Here is a 13,172-nt window from a genome sequence, read left to right as displayed (position 1 = left end):
TGCACGCGCCACAAATAGTTCGACTGTGAACAAGTTATATGAATAGTTGACAACCTATGCCCTCTTATTGCTCACCAATCTCCCGTATCAACGCGTCAACAATTACCCTCACATATAATATACTACAAGTCATACTTGCTGATTCTCACCCTATTCTCCTAGTCATGTCTTCAAACATCATAACCCTCATGAACGTTAGTACTCTCACAGATGTGATATCCTTGATGAATCGCTACATCCAAGTTACTCATAACCATGAACATTCCAACAATCCTAGACCACCTCTACCCACTCTCGCTCGCCTTATGCCATTTCATGACAACTGGCTTGTGTTGTCCTTTGTTTACCCCAAAGAAGAATACTCGAATTCATAAAACTCAGTGTATCAAAGAGATAAGCCACCTCGACAGACTACGTTGTGCTGACGACAAATGACTCGAGATGTAGTTTCTGAACATTCTTGCTAAAAAACTTTTCTAGACTGAAACAGAAGTCGTTAACAATTGTAATTTTTTAAAAACACATAAGAGAACTCTCATCATGTAAGAGGCCATATTAAGAATCACTCTACTAGATACCAGTTTAGAGAACATTCGTAGTGATTTAGTTAGTAACTTTATGAGTACAGTATGATCTATTTCGCCACGCTCAGAGTTCTCTCCTTCACATTCAGCTCAGTAAAAAATATATTCTACTCATCTAATGTTAAAAATGATCATGCGTGTGAACGCGCTTAAATAAATCTCACTTGCGTATATAGCCTGACGGACTTTTCAATCCATAAGATCCCATCCCAACAAATGTCTCTTATGTAACTTCATCCCTGTCTCAGAATAATAAAGAGATAAACTGTAGTAACTATCATCAATATGACACACAACCACCTAAGTCATAATAAAATGCTCGCCAGAGTCATCAAACACTCTCGAATTCAATACACCAAACACCACATTACTTCGAAAAATCATAGTAAATAGAACCACAACCACTATGTATGCTGAAAGAATCGATGTACCATAACGGTCAAACCGAGTCCTCTATAACATCAAGCAATTCATCGCTATTTTCACACCATTATACATTATAATGTTAGTCGAGATACTCTCCGTGTCATGCTCATGTCTATTGCTCCCATGTGTCGCTTAGTGTTTGTTGAATTCATACTACGTCTTAGAGTTGCCACTTCTTTCGCTAGTAGAAACGTCGTATAGTAATAGTTTTATTGTATCACTCAGAATACGATAAAACACACTGCAACACAATATATCAGTTTGCTGTATCAGTGTCTGAATGATTCTTGAGATAGAGATCGTCCTATGTCGATAAATATTAGATATATTGATGTGAGATTACAATGTAGATATAGCAGATAAATTGTCGACCTACTATCATATATCCCTTCTGTTCCCTATCATGACCTTCTATCGCCCTAGATCAAAGCATAATGCCTTCAGTGTTATATTAGACTTCCAGCGTTGCATCCAAGTTGTGATCACTCCTCCTTACATTCTGATATAGACCATATTTATATGTTTTGAGATCATGAAACGCTAAACAATAAAGTTTAAGATACATAGAACAATGACATTATCAGATCCTCTAACTTGTCAGGATCCTCTTGTCTAGCCCAATCTCTTAAAACCATCATTTAATTTAATATTCCTAACTATCACTTACATAAACTTCAAACACAAACCCAACTCCCATAACAACAACAACATATCCTTATCATCCTAAATCCCAATTAATTTCATCACTCCACTTTCCCTACAAACCTACATCTCATCTATCCACCCCCATTATTCTATCATTAACATTTCAATACCCTTTTACTACACTATATATATCTATCATACCATACCCATTTCAACACCCATAATCCCTTATCATAACACAATCCCAATATCTAATTCATCCATCCTATCCTATCCCACATCAAACTATAAAAACTAAAAACAAATCACCCCAAATAACTTTTTTTTAGCGATGAAACAAGATCTCCACTAGTCAATGTACTAACCTATGTCACTTCTCTACTCCCTCATATATCGAATCTCCACACGCATCATAACTAGCACAGACAAATATTCCCATATAAGCTGTTCATCTGTGCTACTACAGAGACCGTAGACCAAAGATTCGTAAACACTCAATATCACAAGTCTCGCTTGTAACTGTGTCAAATACCTCATCTAAGACATACTCGATCTCGCAAAGCGCCACCTAATCGACGTAATATCGAACTAGCCCACTATCACTCGAACATCGTGCACCTCGACAGAAGCATGACACACACACGAGAGCGATACATGTAATACTACCTGCTCGCAATGCACACAGCACGACGCGCTTCCCACACCTGTGCAGCACATAGACGCCACATCCTCCCCGACTCCGCTGATGTATTGCGCTTCAAATACTGAGAGACATGCATCTGTTTTGCCTCACCCTTGTCTATGCCTACCCCCCTCCCGTCACGCTATCTCTCAACTCCCGTGTGACTAGTGTGTGCGCATGTCTATCTGATGTATCTCCCATAGTGTGTGAACCTCCGCTCCCACACTCGCTAAATCGTTTGTGTCATCACTGTAAAACAGTGTTGACATGACTCTATAGGAAACTCTAGCGATGCATGCATTGATCTCTAGCTATTACTGCATGAACTCTTATGAAGTCAACGCGTGTTGTGTCGAGTGTAGTTGTGTGTGATTCATAGCTCTATGTAATATCATGTGCTCACAAGAGTATGTGCTATGCGGACTACATGATGCGAGTACGAAATCGCTGGTGTTGTTAGATATAGCTGGGTGTAGCTTGCTCAATCTCGCGTCGAGAGATAATCAGTAGGTAGTGAGGAAGACTAGGAGAGGAGTGTATTGGATAATCTAGATCTCTGTGTAGAGAAACTCGCTCTAGCTCTAATTGTTAAGTCTAGCTCGTTTTGTTGTAGAGTTAGTGTGGATATCTTAGGCGTAACGCGCATCTCGACAGAGTCGAGCGCTCTTTGTGTCTATGGTATACATAGACAATTATTCTCTCGTGTAGGCTGATCTGGTCCAGTAGTCGCGTTAGCTATTAGTTGTAAATGTAGATCTAGAGAGGCGCCTTTTTTTTGTCGTGCTCACATTGTGATCGTGCAGGGGTCGTATATGAGTATGTAAGTTCGAGCTTCTTAATCGCTCGGATCTATGTCATCGAGCTGACTCGCAGCTAGTGCCAGGATGATGTGTAGTCGTAAGAGTTCTTTTGTCTGGGCGTTCGTGTTGATCAGGCTGAGCATGCAGAGCATCGTACTCGTGTGGGAATACGAGCCGCGCTCGAGGTAACTGAGCAGTCACGCGCGGTCAATGAGCGAGAAGGCGAGTGTGTCTCAGAGTTTAGGAAAAAGGGGCTCGTGTGGTAAAAGTCGTGACGCTTAGTGCTGTTGGGTTTTGTGTCGATCTGTGTCGAGAGAGTGCATAATAGCTGTCGCTCTTTGTGATTTGTGCATCTTTGTGCCAACATTATTACATGTAGTGAAGGTTTTCCTCAGTTTGCAACTATTTTGCATCCAATTTACCATTATGGAAATGTTTGAAAAATGCAAGGTAGCAGAGAAAAACTAATTGTTTGAGGCGTCTCCCCCTGAGACTGCTGTCATGGTAATTTAGTCTCTTGGGTGTTTCAACACATTTGCAAGGAAGTTGTTTGTGGAGGCGTGATATGCTAAGTGTGGAAAACCGTGAAATTAGATGGATAGATAGATCGATGCTTGCTTGCTTTATTTATTTATTTCAGCTCATGTCAGCTGCTCACATTCACTCAAACAATAAAAACACCAAAAAAGCACAATAAAAACATGACAAAAATACAATAAATATAAGAAGAAAAGTGCTGTTGTGCAAGTTTGATTTGTTATCTTAACAGTTACGGCCTTGAGAAGTAGATTATTATCGGTCATTGGTGTCAGCTGGAAAAAATCATCCGCACTCAAAATGATGTGACGTTGAGATGATTTTCTATGCTGTTGTGACTTCAGGGCCTCGTTCTTAATAACTGCAGCGACTGAAGGGAGCTGTTTGTGCAACATAAACAGAAACATGTTAACCTTGGAGATGCTCAGTGCCGGTCCAGTCGTTCGCAGTTGTTAAGATGCTGAGCAGCTTCACCAGAGAAGGAGTGTCCTCGAACGCACGCTCTGACTCGCCTCTAGTCACCCCGAGGCTGCAGTTGTTCTGTTCGTTCAGGTAAACAGAACTAACAAGCTCTTCCTGCTGTCGTCCTCCAGCTTCCTCCAGAGGACGTGAAGGAGTTCCTGGAGCATGTGGCCGCTCCACGAATCAACCGGGGCTGGGAGTTCCTGCTGCCTACTGATGTAGATTTCATAAAGAAACACCCAGATGTTGCCCACAGGCAACACATGCTGTGGCTCGGCATCCAGAGCAAGTAGGTTACGTTCAAAGAAGCAGGAGGAATGTTTTGAAAACTAAATACACCCTTAAAAGGTTTGGAAAAGTCATGGAATTCTGTTTCACAAACCTGTATAATAACACACCATGAGCAAGGACTGTCCATGATGTCCAAGGACTGTCGGAAATTTGAAAATTCAAAGATAGCTTCTGTTTTTATAGTTTCTTGTTGTGATAAATGGATTCATTTTGAGGAAAACATGCACATTTGGAAGGCATGTTTTAAAGAACAAAAAGGTATATATTTTCTTAATAAATTGCCTTAAAAAAGTTCAGAAGTTTTCTTATAAAGAAAAATAAATGCCAAAAATGTTCTTTAAAAATTGCCACAAAATTAATATTCCAATTTGTTTTCTTTTAAAATTGCCAAAACTTTTGGTAAAAAAAAAAAAAAAAAAAGGAAAAACTTTGGTTTTTAACAAATGTAAAAAAAAAAAAAAATAAGAAAATGTTTTCTTAAAAAATAGCCAAACATTTTAGAATTAAAAAATGTAAACACAAAGGCATGTTTCTTTAAAGATAAGTGGTAAAATGATTTTTTTTTTTTAAATACAGCTGTTTAAAGTAGTACTCCTCAGTGCAAATTACAACAGTCCCTTAGTTTGAAGTTCCTGTTTTGAATTAATTTTTTAAATAATATATAATTTAAAAAGCTGTTATTGTGTAATGAAAAGAGCTAATAAAGAGTGTTGATGGTCTTTAACATTTGCCTGAAAGTCATGGAAATGTTTTGGTAAATAAATCCTGGTGTTTTACTGAGGAATGTGCACCAGGATGTTTTTGTCAGTCATGGCTGTTAAGTGTTCTCGGGGGTTTTCTGAACTGTTTTAATTTGTACCGGTCTCTTTTCTTTCCTTTAAGGTTGGAAAAGGTCTTTAATTTCTCTAAAGAAGACTTCATGCCAAAGAACGCTCCTCAACCTGGTGAGTACGCAGTTAAATCTGTAACCGCCACCAGTTAACACGTAAACATTCAAAAGAAATGCTCTGACTCGCTGATGTCTCTTGTCTTCCAGAGCCCGTCCACGTCAGCGGCGAGCATCGTCTGAAGGTGGCTCAGGAGCGCGCTCGTGATAACCGCTCGTCCCTACAAAAGGACCTGGACGCCAGACGGGCGGGGAGCAGCGTCCCCGTCAAACAGGAGCCCCTCAGCGACAGGGAAGACGAACCTATGGACACGTCCTCCTCCATTCCCAACGGTTCTGTCAATGGTTACCCCAGTGCCACCTCCCCCGCCTTCGATCACACTAACGGTAACGGAGGGAGTCCCGCCAACTCGGTGTCCCCGGAGCTGCAGGACTTTGTCACAAAGACTTTCAGGAAGCATTTTGTACTGACGCTGAATGAGTTTAAGAGGCTGTTCAGCCTGCACCTGGCCTCCATGCCGGTGGGACGGAGCGTCTTCCCCTCCATCTCGGACCACATGCTGCAGGACGCCATACTGCTCTGCCAGTGCAAACAGATAATGGTGCCTGTGAGTATTCAGGGAGGGTTTCGTCCACCGCGGTCGAAGCTGAGGATTCACAAGGATGTAAAACTCCAATTCATTCACACTGGAGGCTCCTTTATTCCTTCTGTCACATTTGAAGTCTCATTTGTGTGCACACTCTGTCACTGTGAGGGGGCGTACACACCGACAGTAGTCTGGCAAAACACTTAGGGGCTGCTGCTCGGATGTGGGCAACTAGTAAAAAGTATTGTTAAAAAATTAGGAAATATGAAGACTTATCAGGCGTCAAAACGCCTAATGTGCCCCTTTGGGAGGAGTGTGTATTATCGATCTTAGCTACCAGTTTGGAGAGGCAGACGGGAGCACTGGCAGGGAGGCTTAGCCATGGAAGCTAAACCTAAACCTAAACAATGCTGCAGGTAAACACCACATGGGCTGTATGGTCTGGATCATATGCAAAAAAAACTATCACAAAAGAGTTGAAAATTGATTAATCGATTAGTTGATCAAGCAAAAAAGACTCAGCAGCAGCTCCTGTCTTTTTTTCTGACTGTAAAAAAAACTAAAAACTTCCTGATTCCAGTTTTTCAGATGTGAGGATTTGCTGCTTTTTGGTCGTACATACAATCCTAAATTGAATATTTACAAAACGTTTGTTTTTAGTGACCTAAAAGGGAGTTTGTATGTGAACGAAAGGCCAAAATGAATCACAAGAGTTGCACATACAAAAAAATCATAGGTAGTTAGATTTGGCGTGAAATCGTAATCCAGAGTGAGTGGTCCTTTGTTTCACCTGCACGTTGCGTTCAGAAGGGATGAGATTACTCCCCCTTAAGTCTCGGATTAAGAGCTGCTGCTGCTATTTTTCTGTCTGTTAAAGCTTCCTGTGGCTGCAAAGTAAGGGCTTTTTTTCCCCTCAGCTTGAATGCAGCTATCAGTTTTCTGAGAATAATGACGTTAACGGTCGTTTTGCTTGTGAGGGCTTTGTGAAGCCGTCGGTGCACTGAAGCAACGCAAACCTGGTTCTCAGGTTCCAGCAGGCACCTGATACCTCAGCGTGTTTCTCTGTGGCTGCAGTTTGGAGGCCTGAAATAGGTGGATGTGACCTGTTAGTGTTTGTGGCTGTGTTTCTCTTGGTGTGGCGTTTGCTCGTAGGGCAGGGAGAGGTGTGGTCCTTCTGTTTTATTAAGCACCCGAGGCTCCTGCCAGGACCAGGTCTGTCCTGGCTTAGCTCTCATCCAATCTGTATCCTCAACATTAGAGGATTTTAACCGTCGGAGGGGGAGGGAATGGCCGGACGCCATCTTTGTTATGCAACAGATTATTAGCCTCAAAGCAAAGCTCATTACTGCTCAGCGAGGGACTGAGCTGGTTTGTTGTTTACAAACGCAGGCAGATCTGGAATCAGGGGATTCGCCTTCTGTGTCACCGTGAACATTATTGTTCTGAAGTCTCAGAGCTCAAAGGTCGGTTCTGAGTCAGTTTGCTGTGTCTGGACGGTAATCCTCCTCAGTGTTGGTGCTCCTGGTCGCAGCAGTGCTCGGCCTCCTACTGTTTTTGGCATTTTGTCAGCGGACCAAATTAACAAAGTGTCTGAGAGAGAGCGAGGAAAACAATGCTGTAATTTGTGAACTGTTGCATGAACTGGCAAGTCGCAGTCTTGAATCGAGACTTTGCTGAGTATGCATGATTTATTATGTTCGTTATGAACCCACAAACACCAGTTCAAACACGATCGCTGCATTTCTGACTGGCAAGAGTCTTAACTGAAGTGAGTTTGGCTCTGTGGTGCATGTCGAAAAAGAAAAAAAACGACTTCTGTAGGTTGTAAAACAACAAGCGCACTGCTCTGACTTTTTCTTTTCTTTGAAGCCCACTGTGTCCTTTTTTTAATTGTTCTTATGCAACCACCGAATCACATGTCCGTAGCTTAAGCGTTATTTTTCAGTCAAGTAAACTCTCAAATCTGAATCTTAAAATCAGGCCAAGGGCAACTTTTCTGGCTCTGATTGAGAGTGAGAGGACATGTGGAAACAGATATATCTGTGTGTGTGTGTGTGTGTGTGTGAGACCCTCAGTCTTTTAGGATGAGTTAGGGACTGTGACAATCTGCTGTGAATCATCAGGCCTAATTATTGTTGTTAAAACGATTAAAAGTACTTGATGTGACAATTTTTCAGATATAGTTTGCAGTGCTGCCTGTTATTATCACTACTAGAAGCTTCTCAGACAATTTGATTGGAAAATTGGGAAAAAACACCAATGATGCTTTTTCACTCTGAATTAAAGTATTTTCAACTTGAGGCATTTAATGCGCTTCTGCAAAAAAGCGAGGTGCAGGGCCATGTTTAGGGAGTGGCCTGATGAAGACTAGGTCACCACTGAACTCCCTTACTTCTGAAATGGTAAATTAAAGCTTAAAACGGATGTGCTCGCAGCAGCGCTCCGACGTCATGCCACCCCTGCATCAGTCTGTGCCCCACATGGGCCATCCCAGTAAAAAAGTGTGTTTATAAATCAGAAAACAGCAACACAAAACACTTCACTGTCATTAAGAACATTACGAAAAGCTGCCCCACATTGCTAAAACACACTGTTTCGTCTGGGCCTTGGCAGGTTTTGTGGATTTGAACGGAAAACCTTCAGGTCAAATGCTTTGCTAACTGCTGTTTCCCTCTGACTTCAGTTTCCTGCTCAGAGCACAGCAGCCTCTGATGAACAGAAGGTGTTCGGTCTGTGGGAGACTGGAGACGCATTTGACAAGGTAAACGCTTTTTTAACAGGTTCACAGTAATTTCACAACATCCTTCTTGTCTCTTGAGTCTACATGCAGATATCTGCAGCTGAAACTTACCACAAAACACACACGGTGAAGCCTTCAGCGCTCACAAAGATTTCACGAGTTTCAGAAACCACATGCAGTGTGTTGCAGTGTGTGTTACACACAGAGGAGAGACACAGCTCTGTTTGTCAGCCACAACCAAAGTTGGAGGCAAAGCTGCACAGCGGATGCATTTCTTTTTTTGCTTCTGTTTTTTTTTTTTTGATTGCAGCAATAGTCGACTCTGGTATTTAGTGCATTTTAGCTGTAAATGTCTACAACAGACTTTGTTAAATTCCCAGAATCAAAGGTGACTTTAGACAGAAAATGTGACTGTTGCCTTTTCTTTGTGTCGCTTGTTTGCGTAAAGCTGTAGTAGATAGTTTTTATTAAAAAACTTTTGTCATTTGCTGAAACTGTCATAATGTCCACACAGTAGTACATGAGACATGTTCGTCCTTGTAGTGCTTCTGACAGCATTTTCTAGAATCCACTGCAGCTGTGCAACGACCAAAGAAAAAAAAAAAAAATACCGTAGATACTAAACACTAATCCTACCCAGGAAACCACCAGTGCTACTATTTCTACTATTACTACAACCACCATCACTACTACGAGTTATAATAATGATAATAATAAATAATAATAATAATAATAATAATAATAACCAGATCACAAAGTGGCTGGCAATACGTCCGCTCTGGCCACTGGCAGTGGAGCGGGAAAAAACTAAAAACAAACTTTTCCTTTTCCTCCTGCAGCATCGTCGGCTGCTGTATGACCTGTTCAACAAGCACTACCGGGTCAGAAGGACGATGGTCCAAGCCAAGCTGGCACAGGAGTTTGGAGACGTCCCGAAGTCAGACATCGACCGAGTGCTCAATGTGAGAAAAGTGACGAGACTTATCACGCATCTTTGTTTCAGGAGCTGTTTTGTTTCAGGAGCTGATCTAACCTGTGGTCTGTTGTTGCAGGACTGCTGCAGCAGCTACGCAGGGATGTGGTACCTCAAGGGAACAATACCGTCCTGACGCTGAGAGTCTGCCCCCACGCTTTCATCGTCAGCCAATCAAATCCTCTCCTGGGTGTCTAGTGGGAGGGCAGCCAGAGAGACGAGAGCCAGTCACAATCACAGCTCGCCCGGCTCTGGGCGGGTGATTGGAGGACAGAAAATGTCCACCTGAGCTCGGGACATGAAGCTTTCCTCGTTTCCAACTGAAGCATTTCTGACTCTGATGCAGCGCGGAGGACAAAAACTCCCCACATACTCACTAACAGCTGGAGCATCTGAGCGGGAAATATACAAATAAAAAAAAAAGTGAAGAAATAGAAAATATATATATACGGTTCACAAGTAGGTTTTTGGATTTTTTTTGGACCTCATGTTTGATTATTTTGGAATTTAAACCTTTACCAGATGAAGATGGTGTTTACTGATGCAATGAAATGTGGTTTAAAGTGCTTTCATTTTACTCCTGATTTGTACATTTTTGCCAGAGGAAACACATTTACACCTTTATTGTACCATCAGCAAAGCAAACACTGTTTAAGCACTTGTGGGAAGAAGAACTTAAAAAAGCAAATCTGATTTATTTTCACCTGTAACACATTTTCTTTCATTTGACGTGGTTAAAGAAAATAAAGTAGAGTATTTATACCACTCTAAAGACACAAATGAAAGGTGTGAGTGTTAAAGGGATAGCTCTGATTTTTGATGCAGAGTTTTATGTAGCGCTTAAATGTATTTAGTGTATTACCTACAGAAGATGGCAGCCAGCATGCAGGAAGTGACAGGATTACCGCCGCAGAAGCAAAGCTATGCACTGCAGTGAATATCGGCAGCAACAAAACGTGTTTTAGCCAATATGGCCGTTAATATTGCAGAATTCCAATCCGGCCATAAAGAACAATTGGCAGACATTTGTTTTATAGAACAGCCTACATTTAAATGTCAATAAATTCACGAATAACTTCAAAATAAGCGAGGCTAAAGGAAGAAGTTGGAGGTTTTCCTGGGGAACATGATCCATGATGCCGTCACCTAACCACGCTGAGCACGTTAAGCGGAGGAAGGTGACCGCCATGGATGTGGCCAGGGTTGGAAATTAGCACCATCGAAATGCTGCTAAAATATGCTAGTGACTGCTAGATTTGCTGCACTCGCCAGCCGAAAAACACAATGGTAATCTATTGAGCGGGTGGTAGATTTAGGAATTTATCGGCCACAGTGGCAGGTGGACAAAAACGTTAATTTCCAATCCTGGATGGTCTGAAGAGGTAGGGTCGCACTCTGTTCGGCTTCAGCGACACATCATAGGTCACATAATGTCAATGTAATATGCTATTTATGAAGTTATCTATTTGGCATATTTCCCACCACACAATATGGGCTGAAGCTGTTAAGCTGTGGTCTTCAGTCAGACTCCTTTGACAAAAATAGTAATTTTACCTTGCAGAACATGGGAGTTGCTGGTCTACCGCTGCTTCGATTGGTTAATTTGTTTGTGTTATTGTGTGATTTTGGTGTTTAAGTGGGTTAGTTCAAATTCACCGTGTCAAAGGTAACCTAAAAACTTAACAGATTAAGGCAGCAGTAGACCAGCAGCTCCCGTGTTCTGTGAGGTAAAATTACAGTTTTTGTCAAAGGAGTGTGGTGGATTTTAAGATTTATCCGTTTCAGTCCCCCGTCGGATGTCTGACGGCCTGGTTAAGTGGTAAAAATATTGTCAGTATAGCATACATTTAAACTGATATTAATTTCTTTACATGGCTGATATAGATTTTGCTGCTTTCTTTGTCCAAAGCAGTACATCGCTTTGCTTCAATTACAGTACTCCTGCTGCTTCTCCAAACTGGGAGTAATACACTGACTATGGATAGGATACCTCATACAACCTCACTTAAAAAAAATCCGAAGTATCTGTTTAAAGATTATCAGCTCAATAGAGTATTTACACAAATGAAAAGGTTTGGTTATACAGTTGCCTAATTAAAACGTCTGAAGAAACTTTGCCAAATTCATTAGTCAGCAAACCTAAAAAAAGGGGGGAAATGCAACGATGCAAAAACAAGCAAGAAGTCCCTGATGTCATTATGCTCACGCTGCACAAAAGAGAAATCACGTAATATTTTTGGCAATCATGGACCTGGGAATCGCCACATCAAATGTGGCTCTTTCCAAATTTCATTCTTGGTTAAATGTGAATTGAAATACAAAATGAGAGAAAAAGCGGATTAAATGGCTGGTGTCAAGGTTTGTTCCTTGTTGAATGTTTCGAATGGTTTTCCTTTATGAGAGAGAATAATTTTGATGACGGCCAATAAAGATGCAATTTTGAATACGATTTTCATCATATTTTGAGCATAAATCTGTCTGTTTAACCCATTTGTATGAACAAAGTATGTGTGGACGGACCGCATCATGGTGTGGTTTAAACTCTGGACCACCATCTAGGGGGTGATGCAGGAGTTGTTGCTATGGATGAGCTGGTGTATCGCCATGTGCTGCTATCTTGAGCCTCCATCTAAAGTGCCTCACAAGACAAATTCCCACCCCATTCATAGCTGGAATAACAGGAACGATAATGCTTAGATTCTCATTTAAATCTCCAAAGTGAAAATTTAGTGTTACATCATCAGATAATGACCGCTCTATTTCTTTTTTTCATTGGTTTGTTACTTTGCTCAATAAATGTAACGTTTACTTGTCTGATGTGCTCTTTTGTCATTATTATACAATCAGTGGTGATATGTGGCAGGATGGGAGCGTCCAGTAAGGAGGCATATTATTTTGTATAATCTGTTTTTAAAACTGATTACAGTGTAACATTATTTGAAAACTGTTCCTTATGTATTAAGAAAGACTGTTTTTTAATGTTTTGTACTGACCTAAATGACAACCAAATGGTGAAATGGAAAACAAATTCAAATTTAAACAAATTGAAGGAATGAAATGTAGATATAATTATGGAGAATGGAAAGTCTCAAAAACTGTATACATGAATATGAAAATAAATAAATAAAATAAAATAAAGAATAAATAAATGCTGAGGCAAAAATAAGTATACATGAGCAAAACTAGGAAAATGAATTTAAGATTATTTATTGACAGCACTCCTGCAGATCCTTAAAAAGTCTTAAAAGGCACTGATGTTGTTTTTTTTTTTTTAAATAGGGCTTTAATTGGCATTAAAATGTCTTTAAAAATGCTTAGACAGTGGAAGTGCGATTGTTATAAATCTTACTTTCTGACATTGCACTGTAAAAATTGTAAAATAAAGGGAAGAAAATTACAGAAAGCCCCTCACATTAACATCTCAAGAGTCATGTTTTATGTCCAATATTTGTAAATTAAAATTAAATTTCCCAGTAACATTAAAGTAGTATAATTGATGTCAATAGGCTACATTCCCCCCGTTATTATTGGTAACTGAAAAAAATTAATTCATAATAAT

The 13,172-nt window shown here is 40.6% G+C and overlaps 1 protein-coding gene and 1 long non-coding RNA gene across 2 annotated transcripts in view; one reads left to right on the top strand and one right to left on the bottom strand.

The window, feature by feature from the left end:
* Positions 1-13,172, bottom strand: part of polr3e (polymerase (RNA) III (DNA directed) polypeptide E) — a 33,916-nt gene that overhangs the window by 8,623 nt on the left and 12,121 nt on the right. Inside the window, exons 17-18 of the mRNA XM_042508214.1 lie at positions 10,377-10,380; positions 5,547-5,960 (exon numbers count right to left, since the gene is read on the bottom strand). Coding sequence (XP_042364148.1) covers positions 5,547-5,960; positions 10,377-10,380 — 418 coding nt within the window. The remainder of the gene's footprint in view (positions 1-5,546; positions 5,961-10,376; positions 10,381-13,172) is intronic.
* On the top strand, positions 9,482-10,393 carry LOC121958414. Its single transcript, XR_006106845.1, has 2 exons — positions 9,482-9,602; positions 9,693-10,393. It is a non-coding gene; the product is annotated as an uncharacterized LOC121958414 (long non-coding RNA).

This window comes from Plectropomus leopardus, chromosome 19, assembly GCF_008729295.1.
Source record: "Plectropomus leopardus isolate mb chromosome 19, YSFRI_Pleo_2.0, whole genome shotgun sequence".
NCBI classification, from domain to species: Eukaryota; Metazoa; Chordata; class Actinopteri; order Perciformes; family Serranidae; genus Plectropomus; species Plectropomus leopardus.
Note: the sequence above shows the minus strand (reverse complement) of the source record. Positions and strands in the feature narration are given on the sequence as shown.